At 42.8% G+C, this 22,978-nt stretch overlaps 1 protein-coding gene across 1 annotated transcript in view; it reads left to right on the plus strand.

The window, feature by feature from the left end:
• Positions 1-11,370: 11,370 nt before the first annotated feature.
• The window catches only part of MCM6 (minichromosome maintenance complex component 6), a 31,478-nt gene continuing 19,870 nt past the window's right edge, over positions 11,371-22,978 (plus strand). Inside the window, exons 1-8 of the mRNA XM_067549909.1 lie at positions 11,371-11,543; positions 13,061-13,207; positions 13,751-13,861; positions 14,641-14,890; positions 16,310-16,475; positions 16,558-16,703; positions 17,698-17,848; positions 19,072-19,213. Of these exons, the coding sequence (XP_067406010.1) occupies positions 11,437-11,543; positions 13,061-13,207; positions 13,751-13,861; positions 14,641-14,890; positions 16,310-16,475; positions 16,558-16,703; positions 17,698-17,848; positions 19,072-19,213 (1,220 nt within the window). The 5' untranslated portion in view covers positions 11,371-11,436. The remainder of the gene's footprint in view (positions 11,544-13,060; positions 13,208-13,750; positions 13,862-14,640; positions 14,891-16,309; positions 16,476-16,557; positions 16,704-17,697; positions 17,849-19,071; positions 19,214-22,978) is intronic.

Genomic DNA, 22,978 nt, shown 5'->3' on the forward strand with positions numbered 1-22,978 from the left:
TTTTTTCTTTGGGTTTATATAAAATAATCCTGTGCATATAGAAGTGGTTTTGAAAAGAGATGCTACAACCACCTAAAGTTTAATTATTTTTCTTTTTGCGTATAACCCCTTCAGAAAGTAATATAAAGACAATGGGGACCACTTTTGGTTTTAAGATACTGTGTATATATACACATGTATGTGGCGGGAACCTGTCTCACCCCAGTCAGGAAGGGGGTTAACGAGTTACTCTGGGCACAGTCAACTCCAATCCCACATACCTGTGAGGCCTGCTCCACCTGGAGAAGGCCAGCTCCTTAAAAGTGAGTACCCAAGCTCAGTAAGTGGTGGCACACACACAGAAGCAGAGTTAGTTCACAGCTCTTCCTGAACCCACAGAGCAGGGACTGCTGGCTAGAAAAGCTGCTGAAGATCCTCTGTTGCCTGGACCCTCTGGAGATGGGCCTTGTTTATTTTCTACTTTTCTTTAGAACCCAGGAAGCTCATCCTGGCCCCTCAAACTAATAGTGAGTTAGAAACCCAGCCTTAGTTCAGAGAACCTCGTATGTTGATGGAGTTCTCTAATAAAATATTATCAGTTTAGAATGCTAAACGTCCATTAGATGTGAACGTTAAGCTTTGTGAGAAGGCCTGCAATTCAAAGAATACACTACACAGTTTTGTCTAACTCTTGTGATGGTTTACTGTGGAATCTTCCCAGAATTATTCATTTCTGTTTAAAATCTGTTGCAGTGTCCCAGTTGTATTCAACAAAGCTAAAGGGATTATAAATACAGTTGATTGTCACACATTTATTGGTGCTAAATCCTAGCTTCAAGAAAGTTGTTTATTCAACTAATCCAACTGGAATTAATCAAATTCAATTAACTTTTCTCATACAGAGCTGGTAATGTATCTGGATGACAGCCTTTTTTGGAAACCACATGATAAAAAAAAAAATCACTGACTCATGTTTTGGGGAAAAAAAATAAATAAGGGAAGACTGTTTCAGAAAGAATGGAATGCAAGTTGCTGTTTGCTCCTTTAGCCATGCAAGTGTGCAGCATGTTTGGTGCATACGTGCCCATGAAAAATCACTGTGGCTACTCTCTGGCAATGTGCTGTATCTGTTTTTCCATAGGAGCAATCCTAGCTCAGGTTTCAGTTCAGTTTATTCACACTGGCAGTACTAGGGCTGTATTTAGGATGAGAAACTGGACTCCTCTATATGCATAATCCTTAACATGCAATTTCCTCTTTGTGGCCTAAAAAATAATTTCCAAGAATAATAATCTAGATGTAGAAAGTATTCATCCTGCAGTGGTTGTGGGGTTATTTAATGTGGGGTGTTTTGGGTGTAAAACTATTTATTATAGGATATAGTTACAAATAGTTGTCTCATAATTTTATGTATGCTGTCTTGATAAATACTGAATTTCCTATAGCAGATTTAGAAAAACCAAGTGTGCATAATCCTTAATTTCCACCAATTTTGGGGAGACCCAAAATTTTAAACATAGATATTCATGACTTCTTCATCTTTTTCCAATCCAGACTTTTTTTTTTTTTTTTGGTATTCCTTAAAATAAGAAAGAACAAGGACATCAGAGTCTCGTGTAACTAATCAAACATTCCAGAATCAGAAAGGATATTAGAGAGCAATAGCCACAGAGCCTCTGTAAAACTTGTTTTGCTTTTAGCATTTTCATATGAAGAAAATCTATGAACTAGTTCTCTTATGAGAAGACTTCCATATACTTCATAAGAGAGTACTCTGTCCCGCTGGGCAGATTCAAAGGCAATTCAGAGCTGTAAATCAGGGAGCCCAGGGCTCTGAAGATCATCCCCAGCTGCATACAAACAGAGTCCCGCCTTTGCCAGCAGGGAGTCAGGCAGAAGCAAACATTATTAATATTTCCATTCCGTTATTTAACTTTAGCAGTCAGAAGCATGCAGTTATGGGGTGGACCTACAGAGCAGTGATCTTCCTTATTGACAGCTCTGAATTGCCTTTGAATCTGCCCAGCAGGAGGACAACCCACTTAGGAGTGCTGCCAGGCATATTATCCTGTAGCTGATAAATTAGCAGAGAAGCCTCATACTAGGAAGCAAAAACCATTTCACAGAGCTATTGAAAGCTGCTCTTAACATTATATAAATAGAGCAAAAGAAGCTGGTACATTTTATTAAGAAAGAAGAGAAAATGCATTTTAGGGTAGCTGGTTTGACATCCCTATTCCTCCTTCCCCTCCGGCTGCCCCATTCATGCTTGGACTGGATCCTGTATACTTATAGCTGCCTGGCTTGAGTTTTGTTTTCTTAATACAGTTTTACTCAGTGCCATCACCAGCCAGGTGTCAAGTGAGGCAGAAAAATAGAATGCTTTGCTCCAAAAGTTATGGTTAAAAGAAGAAATGATGTATGTAGATTAGCTTTCTTTAAATGCACTGTTAAAAACTTGCGAATGTTAGTCCTCCTATTTAACTTGCATTTTCCTTTCCCCTCTAGCCCATTTTCTGTTCGTTTGTAGTCTTTTTATGTGCAGGGATTTGTTTTCCTGCTTGTGAGAATCTCTTGGTCTTTCTTAGTGGTCACCTTTCTTTCTAAATTAACCTTACAGTGTATGTCTCATTTTTTCCTGAACATTTGTCCACTGTTAGAATCTGGTCAAAGGTTCAGTTTGTAATGATGGTGCATGGGTGATGGTGAAGAGGATGTTGAAGCAAGATGCAACTTCCATTAACCTTCATATGATTTTTAAAAAGATTTACAGCCCTTCTACAGATGAGAACCAGAATGAGAGTTGGATTTTAGCATGTATAGTCCATGTAACATGAGTATTCACATGATAAACTCATATGTGGATGTCTTTACAAGTGACTAGGTGCAAGCCATTAACAGGGTAGATGAGTCTAATGTGAACTAATTTACACATTTTCTGCTAATTCTAATGTCATGGCTTTTCTTTAACTTCACATTGACACACAAGGTCAATGTTTACATTGCTAACAACATAGACATCATCCACCGTGGGGAATGTATTTGCCCCTTATACCAGTCTAGTGTATTGAGGTCAGGAAAAGTGGAAACAGATAGGGAGAGTAATTTCTATCTTAAGTGAAGATCTCCTGCCTGAGTTCTGAAATAAAATATGGTGGAAAGGAGGACACGGACTAGATTCCACCAATATTCCAAATAATGGCAGAATGCCATGATGTCTTAGTTGTGTTGCAATCTCATATTACTGAAACATTAATTTCCAGCATCAAAGACACAGCCATTAAAAAATGACTAAGGAGATCACAAAGAATACAAAATTCATCTTTTCATTGGTAGAAAAATGTATTGCCTAAACATTATAGCAAAGGTCATTGCAACTGGATAAGGGAGATAATGTTAATGGCATACAGATAAAAAGCAAACAATTTGCACAGTTTTGGGCTCTTATTGCCTGTCTGCTCCCCCTCTTCACTCAAACCACAAAATTAGTTGCTTCTTCCATCATATCTTCCTGCCCTTTGCACTTAGAATCCCAGTACTACCAATCTCAAGAGATCAAAAATCATGACTGGCCCAGAATATCATGGTTTAAAAAAAAAAAAAAAACACCTGTACCGTATTGGGCTTTTTTGTCTCTTTTGATGTTTGAACTCCCCCTCCCACCTGTATGTATGTCAGAGAGAAATTTAGTGTTGGCCACTATCCCAAATGTATTGGGTAAGGTGATTCTCGCCCCTGCTGCAGGAGCTCTCACCCTTAGGCCTGCCTATCCCCTGCCCAGCAATTAATTCTCACTCCTCCACCCCTTAGTTCTGTCTCCGTTCAGCACTTCCCCCAACCAACATCAGTTCAGCTCTCACCATCGGTTCAGCCCAGCCAGCCTCCATCAACTCAGCTCTTAGCCCCTCTCCCCACTTTTGCTTCTCCTAGTGTTCTTCACCTCCCCTCTCCCAGGCCTGGGGGGCTGAAATGGGGTCTGTTTTACCCCTTTCCAGGTCAGGTGCTGCAAGGGCAGGGGTGAGGGATGGGGGAGAAGCAGTCCCATCCTGTCTGTGTTTCTGCTGAGCTACTGGGCTCTTTGCTCCCTCCTCCCATCCAGTGAGAACAGGGGGACTGAAAGAGTTGGCAATGCTGGAACTCACTCCTTGACCCAATCTCTTTCTGTCTGTTGTTTGCTTAGGGCTTGATCCTGTAAGGAGCCAATTATCTGGTCTAGTGAAATACTTAATGCACATGCATGGCTTTAAACCCTTGCTTAAGTTTTTTGACAGATCAAAAACCTTTATTTATTACTAATTGTGTTTATTGTGGTAGTGCCTCAGCATGTACACTGAGTACCTTGAAGAGCTTACAATCTGATTAGACACAGCAGACACAAGGTGGGAGAATGGGTGTAACACACCAAGTGAACAATGTGTTGGTTTGTTTATGGGGTGGAGCAGGACAAGTTATTTACCAAGAGATCGGCTTAAATGGAAAGGGAATGGGTTGAGGAGGCCAGGACAGGAAGAGGGGCAGGTACAGAGTAAAGCTGAGGTGAAGAGAGTGTAAGGGAGGAGGAACAGGGTTGGAGTGCACAGCCAATCAGCACAAAGCAGAAAGTCCAGTCAAAACTGTAGAAAGTTCTCTGAATGTCTGGAAGTCCCTGTCTGTCTGCTTCTACTACCACCAGCTGCCATAGCTGGCTCTTCTCTGCAGTCACATCGCCCCTGCAAGGCCATATGGTGTTGGCAGGAGGTAGAGGGGATAGAGAGAAGGCTTTGGGATAGTGCTCCCAAAATGAAGAGAGGCTTAGGTGGTCACCTTACAGGATACAGCCCTTACAGTGTAAGATATTTGGAACAGAAGCTTGCTTTTCTACATGTCTGTAAAGCACATGTCACACTGACGCTGCTATGTGAATGAATAACCATTATATTGCAATGTGTCTTAGGTGGAAGTAATACTACTAGTCCTATCACAAGGGGATGTAGTAAGTGAATATCAGTCTGGGTCAGCTCATCTGTGGTACAGTTGCAAACATGCTTATGTTACTATAAAAGATACTCTTAGAACAATATAAAGCCTAATATTTCACTAGATGCACTGTTTCATGTTCATATTGGCTGCTAGTGTTAAAGGATCTGGATGTTGGCTTAAGGATGAGCTAAATGGCATGAAGTGCAGTCATCCACTCTGAACACTGGAGAACTTACTGACTGACTGGCCAATTTCCATTTTTCTTGGTTACAAGCAACAGCAGAGTTATCTATAAAAAAGCTCTAACTATTGTAATTCATGGTAGCTATTGACTCAAAGGGTACAGCCAACTAATTGACTAGACTTGCAGTTTGATATTAAGAATGTTCAAGAGACCAAAGAACCAAGCTCAGTCAAATGTATTGTCTAAAGACAATACAATATAGGATAAAGAGTTAATACATCACCATTCCTTCCCAGGAAGCAAAATCTTGCAGCATGTTCAGTTCATCTTACACAGAAGTTGTGCATCCCAAATGCCCCCTTAAACTAGCCATTTTTATAGGATGGTTGTGTACAAGTTACACAATCCTTTCACATCAAAGTTTAACTAGCCAGGTTGTGCCAGCTGTGTCTTTGGTGCTTCCTGTACTTTCCTATCTTTCATTTGAATATTAAATTCCAGACATGAAGGGGCATGTAGATACTTCCTAATATAAAGCATTACATGATTTCCTTGAAATTCACTGTACCTTTGTTTCCAGATATTACATTTTAGAACAAAATGCTCATCCATCTAGCTTTTGACAGTTTTTGTATTTGCATAAGCTAAGTGCTAAGCTACACTTGTCCCAGAACATCTTGGGATATATGCCTTAGCATAAGTAGGCAACAATAAGTATAATACAATTTAGCATGATTGCCCAACACACTCACACATATAAATACCATAATACCTATCAATATAACTTGTGTGTGTGTGTCAAGTTAGCCAATGTATAGAGTTGTGTGTGTGTGAGAGATACACACACCTCTATGCATTGGCTAACTTGATAGTAACTGCCCCATTAAACTGGCATGAAAGGAGTTAAAACATTTCTGTAAACCTTTAATACCTCCTATGTTCACCATACAGGTATTTAATCTTATCAACTATTTAAAAAACTCCCCTGTACATTTATTGCATTGACTGTAACCCTTAATTATATTCATATTTGGTTTATCTCCAACAAAACTGATAATCCTACAGGTAGCTCTGCTGAGTTTATGATGGGTTAGTGGTGATTTTTTGTTTGTTTGATTTTCCTACTCTGGACTCACTTTCACCTTGGTAACTGATAGGTACACTTTATCTGATCTTTTGATAGAAGTATAAAGTACTGTATTGCAATTGTTCACGTTACATGATTCCCGTTAACTTTGCACTCTGATCTTGTACTTCTGAAACTTTGCTCAGAACTGGTGGTAATAAAGTGGGGTTACTTGGGGCTTGTTTATATGGAGAGTTACATGTGTGGCAAGCTGGGGTGTAAATCTACAATGCACTAGCCTGCCATTCACTAACTCCCTGTGAAACAGAAGCAGATCAAAGCACACTATAGAACTTCTAATGCACTGTAGCAGAATCTATACATCCAGTTAGCACATGGCAAGATAGCACACTGTACATTTACAACCCAGTCTGCTGCACACTGAGTCTATGTATAGACTAGCCTAACAAATCTTCCCAGGAACTTCCTTGAAGAGAGATCCTTCTCAATGAAGGTGCTAGGTTTTGCTTCATGTGTTTTGGTTTCCTAATACAGCTCTTAGAATATTTTGCTTTGAGTACTATGTAATTCTTAGCCTTTATGTTCTCTGCTCCCCCACACTTCATTCGTTTGCGACTGCTTTCTTTTATTACAATGTCTTAAAGCTGAAGAATAGGGCAGAGAACTGAGAAGCATGTTATCTGGATTCTATTTCTGACTGTGTCACTTAGCCTCTCCGTGCCTCGATTTCTACATCTGTCACATGGGGGTGATGATAACTTCCTGCATTACAGGCATGTGTTGAGGCTAAGTTGCTGTTTGTAAAATGCCTTGGCTAGAAGGCATATAGAAGTTTGTGCAGAAGTCTTGTTTATTTATTCAGTCTGTAGTACTATAGTATAGACCACAGCACAGTGCTAGTTTTATTGGCACATGACTTCTAGCCAAGTTGACCCATATGCAGTGAAATGCAGACAGTAACCTAGATAGATCACTTGCGCTGTAACCATAGGATTTAGGGACAGTACTTGGAGGCGTATTTGAACTACTTATGTTAAGATCCATCCATGTTGGTACTTGAACAGTTCAGATTTAACCATCTGAGCTTTGTAATGCTGAAATATAATCTGTATATTGTACTCTAGTTGTGGTATACATGTGTGAATGTGATGACCTCACTAAAAGAGCAAATTTAGTGGAGGCAAGACCAAAAACACAGAGCAGAAGTTTGTTGATGTGGCGGATGTTTTTCTAACGCTGTCTGGGTCCAATGACCTTTTAAAGTGAGTCTCACCTTTTACAAAAGTGATAAACCCTTCAATATAAAAGTTGATGAGGGAAAGGACAACAAAAGCTTAACAAAGTAACAACATGCAAGAGGGCACCACTATGGGTCAGCTGCCTCCCACTGATTGTTTGTAAGTGTACCTAGATGGGACAGCTGTCAACACTCCAGTCTACTCTGCCTGAAATTAGTCTCATGGGACTGATAAAAGACAACTATCAGATTTCATGTTTTAATGCAAGTACTACGCCTGTATCTCTTCTGTCCTAGGAAAGAGTCTTTTATTCATACCTCCCAAAACAAGCTTCCCTCTTTATTTATAAATATTCACTGCTGCACTGTATAGACTCATTTCTACAGGTGATCACATATTGTTGTTGCAAATAGCATTCACTTGGAATTTATTTTTGTTTGGGACTTGTTCACAAAAGAGCTGATTTCTGCAAATGTACTTGTTTGGAAGCATTTGCTGACCAATTTGGACAAACAATATCCAGGCTAAGTGGTTTTCACAAATGGTTCACTTCAATTATTAGCTATTCTTGTGTGCATGTACAGGGTATATTTGAGACTCACCAGACACCTGGGCTGCATATTATTGTGCCCACTCTCATGTCTGAAATTTTTTAAATAGAAGAATGATGGATTCTCCTAATGAATAATGGACAATCCAGGATTAATTTTTGGACATCTATTAATTTATGTTAAATCAGGATTCATAAACAACCTACTCTCATCCAAATTCTTGCAAATAACAGCATGATCCCACAGACAGCACCAGAGAGAAGTTGGCCATTTGTTCATGAATATATTTGCAAATGTTTTTTAAAATTATTCAACTAATTAATTCTTCCTTATTTCTCTTAGGACTTTAAAAAAAGAATGTGTTGGCATATAAGCATAAAATCAATTTTTAAAATCCGTGCAGGTTCCTTCTTTGCTTCATTTCAATGTTCAATTCTCCTTTAAAAAATAAAAATAAAATGCTTTGCTTTTTCATCTGTGCACCATGTTGCAACAATCTGCATAAAAAAACAGCAAACATTTTCTAATCTAGGGAGACTGACCTAGCTAGAATTTCTGAACTTTGGCCTCCACAGCAGATTGATTTTGGTATATGCTTATCTGAAATATGACTGAACCATACAACATTTTATCCTACTGTGACAAAGAGAGAATTTTTTGTAATTTTTTTTTTATCTTGTGAGTGCCTCAGTTGCCCCTTTATGCTGCATTGTTACCCAGTAGGGGTAGAAAAGGCCAGTTTGCTCTCAGGGCAGGTTAAGGGTATGTCTACACATAAATTGCTGCAGCTGCACTGCTGTAGTAATTATTGAAGACATTACCTATGCCAATGGGTGGGGTTCTCCCATCAGCATAGAGGTGGTAGCGAGGTCAAGGGGAGAAATATCCTGTCGACCTAGAGCTGTCTACACAGGGGGTTAGGTCAGTTTAACTGTGTTGCTCAGCATGTGGATTTTTCACACCCTGACCAATGTCATTATACTGTCCTAATTTCCTAGTGTAGACCAGACCTCATCGATATAGGTGTGGGTGTTGCCTACCTGTCTAGGCCTAGCTGTCTATGTCCTCATATCAGTGGAGCATTTGAGAAGACAATGGCAAATACAATTGCCAGGACATTGACACCTACCAACCAATGCACCAAAGGGGTACAGCTTTCCCCACCTCTCCACAGGGAGCTGATCAACATTCCCCATCTGAAAAACAAAGAACTAGGAAGGTATGAGGATAAGTGTTGATAGCTGGAAGGTGCTGGGACTCTCACCGGGAAACACAGAGCATGAAGAAAAAGTTTCACTACAGCTTGGCTGGACTCTGGGGCTGGGCTGATCAGAATGGTCTATGCCAGGGGTAGTCATTAGTTAAGCCATGGGACAAATCCAGACCACAAGCCACTTTTAATCAGACCCTAAAATCCTTTTATTTACTTATCATGATTGTTATTTTTATTTCTCTGGAGTCTGGACCTTGACAATACCTTGATCAAGAAATGTGGACCTTAACAAAAAAAATAATAGACTACCCTGGTCTATATGTTAATTTTCATTTCTCTGTGCTAGCCTATGGATTTCCTAAGTTGTGTTCCAGTTGACTAATAACCCTACTGTCTTGACACAGCTGTGTGCGGTGCTGCCAATGCTCTGTGAGGTGCATTAATCCCTGAGGAGTGCACAAGTCTCCATCAGGAGTCTGTCTCAGTTGGACTTGCTGAACAGAGCTCCTACTGTGAAGCAAGAAGTGGTCCAATCTAAGGGGCAAGCCAGTGAAGCCTCTGGTTTCCCCTGAGGAAGGCTGAGACCCCTAAAGGGGTTGGGCTTCTCCTAGAGACTGTTCCAGAGCTGGGCCATATCAGCAGTCCTGTGGCTCTGTGAAACCGACTCACCCCAAAAATGCACTGTCAAACAGTCTCGTACCGTTTTGTGATTGAGCCCTGCTCTACACTTACCTGGAGATTTGCGGCAGTTGAAGGGAGTTACGCAAACTACGCAGAGTAGCTTGTGTAACTCCCGTCAACTGCTGTGCTTCCCTTCTGCGTGCTGTCTTCACTGCACTGCGTTGACAGGAACCGTGTTCCTGTCGACACAGTGCTATGCTACGCTACTTGAGGGCGTGGTTTTACTCAGTCGACTTCCTGATCGATTGAGCAGGTCTACACTGACCGCTCAATTGATCCAGGAAGATCGATCTGGCGGCGGCGACTTTGCCGCTGTCCATATAGACATACCCTAAGTCAAGACTCTGTGCAGTATGCTGCACCTACCTCATAATTACAATGACAACGCTACGGCAGGAAGAAAACTACTGCCTTTGAAAACATTGAAATCCTAGGCTGCCTCTAGTCCAGCAGAGGCTTCCAGCTGGGTAGACCATTAATTTCTGCCTAGGGGGGCCTAGCAATGTCTCTCAAAACGTCATCGGAGTTGAGGTCAGCGTTCGCCAAGAAGAACGATTATTCCCCAAGGGCGGCCACAACTGGCTGTGAGCACTTGGCACAATGGGGCCTTTTAAGGGTGCTGGAAATTTAGCCCTGTGAGCCTTGGCTTGGCAGCACACCGGCTGCAGATGCCGCAGCTGGCTTGGGGTGTGCGGAGGAGGTGGTCGGGGGCCCCATGAAGAGGGCTGGCAGGCCTGGGGTGAGGGGCGGGTGGGGATTGCCCTCTCAGGACCCGCTCGAGGTAGGCCCGAGCAGTGGGAGGCAAGGCTGCCCTCATCTCCTGGAGTAGGTGCCGGGGGGTTGAAGGCTGGAGAGACCCAGGCGGTGCCCAGCGCTTGGGGATCCATTCATCACCCCGCGTAGTGCAGGAGGTCTCTGATCTCGGTGACCCTGCCTCGGTGGCAGACTGGCAGCAGCGCCCGGGCGGAGCCAAACACAGGTTATGTGGGGCGCTGCTGCGCACCCAGAGGGGAAGCAATGGCGGCAGCTTGCCCCGACCCCCTTTCACCGGGGGGGGGGGAGGGGGGGCAGCTGGCAGGCGGCCAGGCTCAACTAAGAGGCCTGGGACGGGCGGACTGGAACCCTGGCAACTCCGCCCCCGGCCCCCTCCAACGCCTAGCAGCAAGGGGCTGATTGTCGGCAATGCGCATGCGCAGCCCCAGCCGCCGGAGGCGCTCGGATACTCGGCTGTGAAAACATCCCGTGGCTGTTTCATGATGGGCTCTTCATTTGCCGTCCGCCGACTTGCCGCCGTCCCCTTTAATGTCACCTCCCCTTTTACATCGCGGCCCGGCCTCTACCTGTTGTGCCCGAGCCGGGTTTGGCGCCAAAATCTTCGCGGGGAACATTCGGAAGGGGCGGGACGCAAGGAGAGGCGGCCGCTGATTGGTCGTTGGTGGCGCCCGCTGGCCACGTGGGCTCTGTCTGTGCAGCGCGAGCAAGCGAGTCCCCTAGCCCTGGGACCGGTGGGGTTTGCTGTGGCTTGGGGAGGCTGAGCTCGAGCCATGGACCTAGTGGCCGGAGAACCCGGGGCGGCGGGGGCCGCGCACCAGCAGCTCCGCGATGAGGTGGCGGAGAAGTGCCAGAAGCTGTTTCAGGACTTCCTGGAGGAGTAAGTGCCCCCGTGCAATGACAGCTCTGTGGCCCCCGCCGCCGGACCTTGTCACGGGGGGGGGGCAGCAGGGACCCTACCCTGGGGAGTGGCTGCTCTCCCCCCACTCTGTGCGGTACAGGGCTATTGCCCCTCCCCCATGCTGGGCAGATGTTCCTTCCTTGCAGCAGCCGAGAGGAATGGGGGTGGGGCGTACAGGCAGCATTGCGGCTGCTCTGAGGTACTGGGGCTAGAGGCACTTTCACTTGCAGTCCCTCCCTCTCCAGCCTCCTCCGTAGCCCTGTCTCCCCAGTCCCTAGGAGCTCTGCCGCTGTGCGATGGCTGCCTGCGCCCTGCTGAGGCCTCCCCAGCCAACCTGGGTCTCAGTTAAAACCACGGACGGTGCACCCACGACCGCGTCCTGACTCATCGGCGGCCGGGGACTGGGTGGAAGAGTCTCCGAGTCCTGGCCTGGGTCAACGCGCACTGCTTGACGGGGGCTTAAGTCGCTTGGCATCTTCCTGCACTGATGCTGCCTCTCCGCCCTAATTCAGATCAGACATGTGTGAACTTGTTTTGTACCCTCTCCTTTTGCGACATCGACTGGTTGGTGGCCATTCTGTTTGACTGGGGGAGGAGGGAAATCTTCCCTCTTGGTTTACTTTTGTTTGAGCATTCCCCTGTTCAAGCAGAGTATAATCCCCTCGATGGATTACAAATTAATAAACTGTTAGACTGTTATGAGATTTCCTTGTACCTTACTTGTGCTTTGGTGTGTGCATTTTGGCTAGCCCTGCACAGAAGGTGCTAACTTAACTTGACAGGAATCAGCCTTTGTTTTGTATCCTCAGTTTCTTGTATGATCAAGCACATGTTACACACAAAGGTTACTATTAGCAACACTTGCATTTTGGCCCAGGTTTAAACTGTATTTAAATTGATGCTCCATAATATCTAATTCTATCATGAATGGTGAGTCTCCTCTAAGGCAGGTGAGAGAGAATGTGGGTCTCCCTTGGGTTTTCTTCCCAGAGGGAGGTTTTCTTCCAAGTCATTGGCAGAAATATTTATTTAGTAGTTAACAAAGTTTTGAACAGTCTGGTTGAAGGTCCCTGCATCTCTTGGTTCCCAGCTTCCATTTTTTCACTCGTGATGTTCTAATTTTCCAAGGGGTCGTCTATCAAAAAACAAGGATGTTATATTGTGCTATTCCTCATATAATCTGTAATAATCATAAAGAAGCAAAAACACGCATTTTACTTGTGCAGATCATTGGTAAAACATAAACAAAATGCTGTCTGGGGAGTCAGGTATGTGAAATACAGATTCAGTTGTATTCATTCATGTTGAAATCTCTATGTGTGGGTCAGTGCACAAAGAGACATGAGGAAACACGTTTTTGGCAGTAACATTTACAAGTGATGGTGGCATATGGCCTTTTTTTACCCCCATTATACAGGGCACAGAAGAACTGTATTCAGTTCCTGCTTGGTATACAGTACTGCAAAACTTTTTTCTTAAAATGCTGTCACTTTCAGATTCCAGAACAGTGATGGGGAAATCAAATACTTGCATGATGCTGAAGAACTGATTCGTCCAGAGCGGAACACATTAATTGTAAGCTTTGTGGATTTGGAGCAGTTCAATCAGCAGCTCTCTACCACTGTCCAGGAGGAGTTCTACAGGTAAGGCTCACTTGAGAACTGGACAACATGACTGGGATATTAAAGTTAAAAATACTTTCCCCATTACATCAGAACTTTCTGTTGACTGGCCCGATTACTAGTTCTACCCACTGCAGGTCCTGTGTTCAGAACTACTACCAAACATGCGACAAATAGGCAATTGTGTTTGTGCTGTGGAGAAAAGTAGATGGACAATATGGAAATACAAAATGAATCCACCCATTGTAATACTCGCTACTTGGAAAATATTTTATTGAGTCAATTGCTATTTTCTAGTCTCAACATTTGTTTCAAGCTAAACTTAACCTAGAAGATTTAGTAGTGAAATAAGCTTTACCCAAACGCCTTTGTAGAATGAGGAGCAAAATTGTGTTATCACACAATATTTCACATTTGGCATATTTACACTTGCTTACATGTGTCCTTGCGTATAATAAGCCAAAGCCTGCACATTTATGAGGGAGGCCTTTAACAGGCCTTAGTAAAGGGGAAAGGAGTTCTGTGTAACTTGTGTAAAATGTGAAATTCTTTCCTATATTTCAGAGTTTATCCTTATCTGTGCCGAGCAGTGAAGACTTTTGCCAGAGACCATGGAAATGTTCCTCCATACAAGGACTTTTATGTTGCATTCCAAGATCTACCTACCAGACACAAGTAAGATGTGTTGGTTTTTGTTTCCGTCGCTTGTAAGTAGACAGACAAGTCACAGAATGATTATTTTAAAATCAATTTAAAACATGTTATTTTCAAAACACAATTCTTATACATTTGTGATGCTGACTTAAACTTTAGGTATCATCCAAATTATGGTCTTTATCACAGATAATTTCAGAAACACAGAGGAAATGAGCAAGTTTCATTAATGCTAAGCATGATATCAGCTGTAACATGTTTGTTCTTGAATTGTGTTGGTATAGTCCTGAATCCTCTTAAATGCCCCAGTTAAGTAAAGCACTTAAGCATGTGCTTAGATTCCATTGTATTCAGTAGAATTTAAGCACATATTTATCTTTAAGCATGTGCTTAAGTATAGTAGAACCTCAGAGTTATGAACACTAGAGTTACGAACTGACCAGTCAGCAACACACCTCATTTGGAACTGGAAGTACACAATCAGGCACTAGCAGAGACCAAAAAAAAAAAAGCAAATGCGGTACAGTACTGAGTTAAATGCAAACTCCAAAAAAAAAAAAAAAAAGGGAAAGCAGCCTTTTTCTTCCTCAGAGTAAAGTTTGAAATCTGTATTAAGTCAATGTTCAGTTGTAAACTTTTGAAAGAACAACCGTAATGTTTTGTTCAGAGTTACAAACAACCTCCATTCCCGAGGTGTTCGTAACTCTGAGGTTCTACTGTACTTTGTTGAAGTGGGGCATAATGTAGAATGCCAAGTCAGCTAAGAGTTGAATGGCTATTCATTTGATGTTTTTAAACAGAATTCGAGAGTTGACGTCAGCCAGAATTGGCTCATTGATGCGTATTAGTGGACAGGTGGTACGTACCCACCCAGTTCATCCAGAGCTTGTAAGTGGAACCTTCCTGTGCCTAGACTGTCAGACAGTGATAAAAGATGTGGAGCAGCAATTTAAATATACACAGCCAAACATCTGCAGAAACCCAGTCTGTGCCAATAGAAGGAGATTCCTGCTGGATACAAACAAATCAAGATTTGTTGATTTTCAAAAGGTATTTCCATGTCTTTCCTGAAACTTTGTTTCATGCATCTGTCAATGTCGTCTGCGTGTTTAGAAGGTGCTACTGCCACTAGTTCACATTTATTCTTGGTTATATGGAATCAGATAGTTTGCAGTCCTAATACAAGGCACCGGAATTTAGGACAAGTGGCTGCTTTCTGTTTCTAGAAGATATATTTTTAAAAGTGTTTGAAGTTACTGATGGGACAAAAGCAATTTTCAGACTTGAGATGCTTTATTCTTGAGTTTAACAGTTATTAACCTTGGTTATGACTAAGTTATGTTTAACATGGTACTGATGGGCAAAACCAACCGATGTTATCAGGCTTTTAAAAAACATTAACCTTCATCTCTTTCTATGCTGAAACACTTAATTTTTTTAAACATGGTTCAATGAGAATGCTATTTTGGACTGCAACTTTTTTTTTTTTTTTTTTTTTTTTTATTACCAGGATGCGTAAAAATTGATGATTTTTGGAAAATATAAACTAATTGGATTTTTTAAAATTCAGATCTTTTTGATTTTGTTGTTTAAATTATATTTTTTTTTCTTTTAAAAAATAAACCTATTTATAATCTGAATTTAAAATAAAATATGTTAAGGCTTACATTTATAATCTCTTAAAACATTTTAAATGAAAAAGAAATATGCTGTTTTGGTTTAATTAAATTCCAGTTAGTATCCTTATGCTGTCTGACACAAATCCATGAAGAAAAAATTAATTATCTAAATAGAATATATTGCTTAACATACTAAAAATGTACAATTAATAAGAATCAGAAAATATTAAAATATATATATAATTGCTTAAATAAAGGCGTATAGTTACAGTGTATCCTTCTAGGAAGCAAAAAGATGTACCAAATCTAGTGTAAAGGTTCTATTTAGTTGTATATCAACATGATTCTCATGATTATATCAACCAGAGTGAATGTTTTCTTTCTTTAGAAAATAACTGAAGTACAAATGGAATCTATTTAAAATAAGACTTTCCACTTGGTGATTTAAATTGACTAGATTTTTAAATCAATCCACCCTATTTTTTTTACAAGCTTAAGTGGGCAGGTAGCGTCTAAATTAACCTATGCACTCCTTTTGAGGAAGGAAATGAACAGTAAGTTGGTAAGCCAAGTAGATTGAGCTCTTTAAGTCTGTCACTGCAAGGCATTTTCCTCAGCACTCAAATCACTTCTGTGACTCTTCTTTGCACTCTGTCCAGTGTTTCCAACATCCTTTTATCCTCTACCCCAGTAGGACATTTTTAAATAGTAACCTTTTTATTTAAAAGGCGGTTGCATGATTTTGCCATTTCCCCACACGTTACATATCAGAAGTTGAGAAATCCATTTTTAATAATGTAAAGTACTTTGTCAGTTTCAGCAGAGCATTTAATATTCTCTTTCTCTTCAGGTTCGCATTCAGGAGACCCAGGCTGAGCTGCCGCGAGGAAGCATTCCTCGCAGCGTTGAAGTGATCTTGCGTGCCGAAGCAGTAGAGTCGGCTCAGGCAGGTGACAAGTGTGACTTCACAGGATCGCTGATTGTTGTGCCTGATGTAGCTCAGCTATCCACCCCAGGTACGCTGCTGTCTATGAATGGTAACTTAGGCTGTCCTGTGTACGTGTTTGAAACAAAATTAAGGTCTTGTTCTTATGGCAGGTGTGCGTGCGGAGACTGGTTCCCGTGTCAGTGGTAAAGAGGGTTATGAAACTGAAGGAATCCGAGGACTTCGTGCTCTGGGAGTCAGAGATTTGTCCTATAAACTAATCTTCCTAGCATGTTATGTTGCTCCAACAAATCCACGGGTAAGTATTGAAAGAAAATAGATGTAAAGATCTGGCTTGAAGATAATAGTGGGTTTTTTCCCTCTTCTAGAGTGTGAGGCTTTGGTTTATATCTGTTGATAATTTTGCTCTGGATCTGACATGTTGCATCTGTTATATTCCTCTTCCATCTTGGTTTATGAAGCAAAGTCTCTCTTCCCACATTCTTACTGTGACAGGGTCTATCAGGTCTTTTCTGCCCCCTGCTAGCAGCATCAGTGCCTGACACTTCCTGCCCGAGAAAAATTTACTCAGTTTGAGCAAACCAACAAGATAGTCCTCTAGAGGCCTAGAAGAGCCAAAAGGAAATACTGACCACTCAAGAACCAGCAGGTCATTTAAGGCCCACATCACAGCCTTGCCCTAAACACTGCAACTAAGCACAGACATTTTAAATAACTATCTGTGGCTAAGTTTTAGCACCACATTATGTGGTCTGATTAATAATTCCACCAGCAACTTTACATCTGCATAAGACATAAAGAGCATGTAAATCCTTCCTAGATTTGCTGGAAGAAAAGGTATCCTTCCTCTAGAAGTAGTGATATGTCTTCCATTTGCAATTAGTTTCAAGAGAGAATTAAAAGGACATAGTTTTATCACAAACTCTTTAAGCCATTTCATCACTGAGCTTTCTGTTGCTATGTGCAAAATACTGCATGTGGCGCCATAGCTTTACAAGTGAAGGGGTTTGATGGTTTCTACTGGAAAAGAAAAGGCTGTTCCAAATGTACTTTTTCCATGGAAATCAAAATATGTCACTTAAATTCCTCAATTTTTGATTTCCCTGTTAAACAAGCCCCCGTGCTTCTGTAGAGATTCCAGCAGGCTACACTGAACCAGACTCCTGGTTTGTCTCTTCTAGGCTGAGTTTGTGTGAATTCAAGCCTGCAGTGTTTTGTTTGTTTTTCAGTTGCTGCCATACTTTCGGATTTGTATCATGTTACCTCACTCTTACTTTCTAACCTTTGTTTAGTTTGGTGGCAAAGAGCTCCGAGATGAGGAACAGACTGCAGAGAGCATTAAAAACCAAATGACTGTAAAGGAATGGGAAAAGGTGTTTGAAATGAGCCAGGATAAAAACCTTTACCACAATCTCTGTACCAGCCTCTTCCCTACTGTACATGGTAAGAATCTAGCAGTTATGGCAGGGTGATGAGCAGGTTGTATTCTTGATAGTATCAGCTACTGCTGGTGGCTCTTCAGTCGTGTTGGGACAGGTTGAAGCCATGTAACTAATATCTCAAACCGACCTGTCTAGTGTTTATAGTGCTCTATAAGAGGATGGTATTTTTCTGGACTATCACTTTGCAAAAGGATAAATGGATACAAATCAGACATAAAAAATAATAACATCCATAAACCAGTCAGAGAACACTTCTATCTCCCAGGACACTCCGTATCTGACCTGAAAGTTGCTATACTTCTACAAAAAAATTTTAAAAACAGACTTCAAAGAGAAACTGCCGAGTTAGAAATTATCTGCAAACTTGACACATTCAAACTGGGTTTAAACAGGGATTTGGAATGGCTATCTCATTACAAGAAGTAATTTGCTCTGATCACCCATTTCTCACCTCCTGCTCAATGGTTGTCATTAGGCCTCAAGTACCCGGCTTTTATCCACCTACCCCATTGTTGTCTATGCCTTTGGATATGTATATGTTGTCTCCTATATATGTTGCCAATATTTGCTGTATTATTTCTACCAACTGCATCTGAGGAAGTGGGCTGAAGCCCACGAAAGCATATGCCTGCTGAAATTAAATTTGTTAGTCTTTAAAGTGCTACAGAACTCTCAGTATTTTGCTTCTGAATATTTCTGAATGAAATGCAAATCAAAACAGTAATTTCCAACACAGGGTGACCTATTTATTAGTTGTTCAGTTGGTAAACCCTACAGCCGAACAGCTAGATATAAACTTTGTCTGGTATAGATAGACACTCTTACTTCAAATATCTCAATTCTGAATGGAGTATGTGAAATACTGTTCAGATAAAAGCTGCATTTTGATAACAGGCCATTTGGACACTGGCTCAGAACAATTGCGTGTGAACTCACTTAAGTCCATCTGTGTTTCTGAAGAAGTCAATCAGCTGAGTTTTTGTCCAAAGATTTGGTGCTGCTAAAGCACCAGAGAAATCAGCTTCCTTGTGATTTGGTCTGCCTTGAAATTGCATCAAGCATATAAATACTGGTTTTCAGTGCATGTTGTTCAAAAACAGCAGGTTGGAGCTGATACTCAGAAAACATCCTAAAATTCCACTGGGCTGAATTTTTATCTACGAAAATCGTAACATCCCAAAGCTGCATTATGGGCCTTCACTGGAACTTCTTTTTATGGGACAGGTAATGATGAAGTGAAACGAGGGATTCTGCTGATGCTTTTTGGAGGAGTTCCTAAGACAACTGTAGAAGACACTTCATTGCGAGGTGATATCAATGTTTGCATTGTTGGTGATCCAAGTACAGCCAAGAGTCAGTTTCTCAAGTAAGCATCTCTTTAAAATCCAGCATTTAATTATGTTGCCAGTTGTAACCAGAGCTGGGAGTGTTTGTTGGGAGACAGTTGCAAAATACTTAACACATATGGGAAGACAATGTATTTGCCTAGTGAGCCAGTATTTTGATATGTGTATTCAGGAACTTTAAGGAACACTGTCAAGTAGTTAAGAGTTAATCTTGTGTGCCTTAAAATATTTCTCTTTTGGGTTTTACTGTATCCCAGAGAATAAAAAAAATCTTTATAAGAGTCAAACCATACTTGATGCATATATGTGCAGTATATTTGTTCTGCCTTAAGTCAAGTAAAGAGGAACAAGTTATTTGAGCACCTATTTCCAGAACTATGCAAACATCACTGAATATTTTTGACAGATACAGAAGCAAACAATAAAATCTATTTGCTACACCACAAGAACATTATGGTGGTGGTGAAATTAGATGCCAAGAATGAACTGGTATTTGACAACTCTGGTAATGTGTTGCTTTTGACAGAATTTGAGTATAAATGCAGTATATTTTAAAATAAGTCTCAGAGTTTCCCTTTACAGCAGATTTAATAGTGGTCCATGTTACCCATTCGTACAAAATAAGATAGTAAAGTTATTATATTGTTTACTATTTTTGTAAATTAAAACATCAGATATGACATGATGCATTATTTTTATGGTGTTTCCACTCACAGCATAGTCTAGAGGAATGAGCATAAATTTTGTAACAGGAAGAACTAAATTCTAATTCCAGCTCTACACTGACTTGTCATGAGGACTTTGACCGATTGTTAAACATCTCTGCCTTTTCTCTCTATCTGTAAGATTTGGATACTTTACTTCTTCAAGTGCTTGCTCATGTCCATTCCCATGTAGGTGTGTGTGTGCCATGTGCACTGTTGCTGGAAGCTTTTTCCCTAGTGCTATGTGTTGAGTCGGCTCTGGTGCTCCCTGGAGTGCTGCCTTCATGGTGCGGTATATATATGCCGCTGCCTCCCTGCCACCTCCTCAGTTCCTTCTCGGTGACAGTCACTGGAATGCTGTTCTCTTGCTTTGCAAGTAGTATCAGCCAGTAGTTGTGCCTGTAGTTAATGTAAATCATTAGTTATTAAGGTGTAAATAGTTTAAGTAGTGTGTATTTAGATTAGTTTAAGCACTTAAAGATTCCCGCCCGTAGGCGGGACTAACCTGCCTGGTATGCCTGGTTCCTAGGGCTTCAAACAGTGTGCGACCTGCCCCAAAGAAGATACTGGTAAGCAGCCCTCACGACAGCTACCTGAAGTGCCTGGGAGAGGGGCATGTCCCTGCGAAGTGCCAGATTTGCAAGAACTATAGGCCAAGGACCAAAAAAGGACAGGGACAGTAGATAAAAGTTCCTCCTAACGAAGGCTGCACTTTGCCCAGCATCAGAGTATCAGTTAGACCCATCACCAAGCACCGAAGCCTACCCGGCGCCGTGATTCTCCCCCGGCAGCCAGATTGTCGGCACTGCCGGCACGGCACCATTCTACAACGTCAGTGCCAAAGAAAAGGTTGAAGAAATCAAACTGTGGACACTCCCCAACAAGGAAGGACACGGAGAGGGCAAGCCCAATAGAGGGCCCCCCTCAGATGACGGTCAGCCAACCAGCATGCACCATTGATTCTGGCCCCGTGGGGGGAACCATCGAGTCCAGCGCACATGAGCTCCCTGCTGAGGGTGAGCCAGGACGGAGGTTTGACCGTGGCAGCACCATCAATGCCAGAAACATACGAGGCAGCGAGAAGTCTCTTGACCTTCCCAGCACCTCCATCTCTTTTGAGCCGGAGTCTGTCACGGGCAGCTCTGCTGCAAGAGGCTGCCTTGTGGAGACCAACCCCTGCACTGGGCAAGCCAGCAGTGATGGTGAGGCACCGTCCCCCATCTTGCCTGGAGGCGTGAGGCTTGACGTTGTGAAAGCAATTACCAGCACAGCGTAGGTCACAATCCCGCCATGGGACAGAGTCCTGACGACACTTGCGGTCCCGACAATGCTCATTGTCACAGCATGAGTACACAACACTAAAAGATATGGCGCTGTCATGGTCACCCAGAAGTGACTCCTCTGGCTCAGCATCCCAGACAGAATCACAGTGGAGTGAATACTGGTCAGGCCAGAGATATGAGGCAACATCTCAGGGGCCTATCCTACCAGCATGGACACCAGCCCGGTGGCAGGTGCCACCCCAGTGGCTGATGTGGGCTCCATGGATGTCCCAGGCCTTCCAAAGCTCCCACATGGGTCAGTCGTACTCGGCCCCCTCGGAAGTGAGAGTGCCCCCTTCTTCTCCCCAGTCAGAGAGGGGCTCGGTACCAGGAGTGGAGATGACAGAGGTCTGCAGGACCCCAGCAGGAGACCCACCAGCACTGGGGGAGCCCCAGGACCCTGAGTGGTCCTGGCCATCTCATCATCCTCCCTGGATGAGGCGGTGGCTGGTACAGGATGATTATAAGGCCCACCAGGAACTCTTAAAGAGGATGGCCCAAAACCTTGGCCTGAAGGTGGAGGAAATCAAGGACTCTGCCCCAGCATTGGTAGACATACTGACATGACCCGACTCAACATGGGTGGCCTTACCCCTCAATGAGGCCATCTCAAAGCCAATAAAGATACTATGGCAAACCCCCGCATCCCTCCAGCCCATGGTGAAACAGGTTGAGAGGAAGTACTTCGTGCCCACTAAGGGGTAAGAGTACTTGTACACACACCTTTCTCTGGGATCCCTGGTGGTCACAGCTAACGAGCAGGAGTGACAAGGGCAGTAGGGCCCATCTTCCAAGGCCAAGGAGGCCAGGAAATTGGACCTACTAGGGAGGAAAGTGTACTCCATGGGAGGCCTCCAGTTAAGAATATCAAACCACCAGGCCCTCTTAAGCCACTATGACTTCAATTCATGGACAGTCATGTCTAAGTTTAAGGAACTCCTTCCGTTGGGTCTAGGGTGGAGTTCGTTGCATTGATGAAAGAAGGCAGGGCGATATCCAAGACATCTCTCCAGGCCTCCTGGGATGCTGTGGATGTGGCAGCATACTCCATGGCCATAGCGGTGGTGATGAGGTGTCGCTTCTGGCTCCAATCATCAGATCCACCCAACAAGGTACAGATGACAGTACAGAACCTACCGTTTGAAGGGGACTTCCTCTTCTCTGACCAAACGGACACACAATTACACAGCCTGAAGGACTCTTGGGCCTGAAGGACTCTCTTGGGTGAGAGCGGTGGAAGAAGTTCTGACGGACCTAAGAGGTACAGGATTTTATTCATGTTATTTTCTGATCCCAAAGTCCAACGCGGATCTCAGACCCATACTACACCTGCGAAACCTCAACAAATTCATGAAGAGACTGAAGTTTCACATGGTCTCCCTGTCCTCAATCATCCCTTTCCTAGATCCAGGTGACTGGTATGCCACCCTGGACTTAAAAGACGCATACTTTCACATAGTGATATTCCGGGTCTATAGGAAGTTCCTCCAGTTCATCGTAGGTCACAACCATTATCAGTTCATGGTACTACCCTTTGGCTTGTCGGCAGCTCCGAGAGTACAGTAGAACCTCAGAGTTCAGAACTACTCGGGAATGGAGGTTGTTTGTAACTCATGCAGATGGTTCTTATGAATAGCGGGAAACCGCCATCCAGATCGGTGTATCTGGCAAAATGGAAGAGGTTCTCATTGTGGGCATCAAAGAAAGGGCTCCTACCAAATGAGACACCCATGCCTCTTATCCTGGACTATCTGCTCTG

The sequence above is a fragment of the Emydura macquarii genome, unplaced genomic scaffold, assembly GCF_026122565.2.
Source record: "Emydura macquarii macquarii isolate MOO-44397 ecotype Brisbane River unplaced genomic scaffold, CSIRO-AGI_Emac_v2 contig_1253, whole genome shotgun sequence".
NCBI lineage: Eukaryota > Metazoa > Chordata > Testudines > Chelidae > Emydura > Emydura macquarii.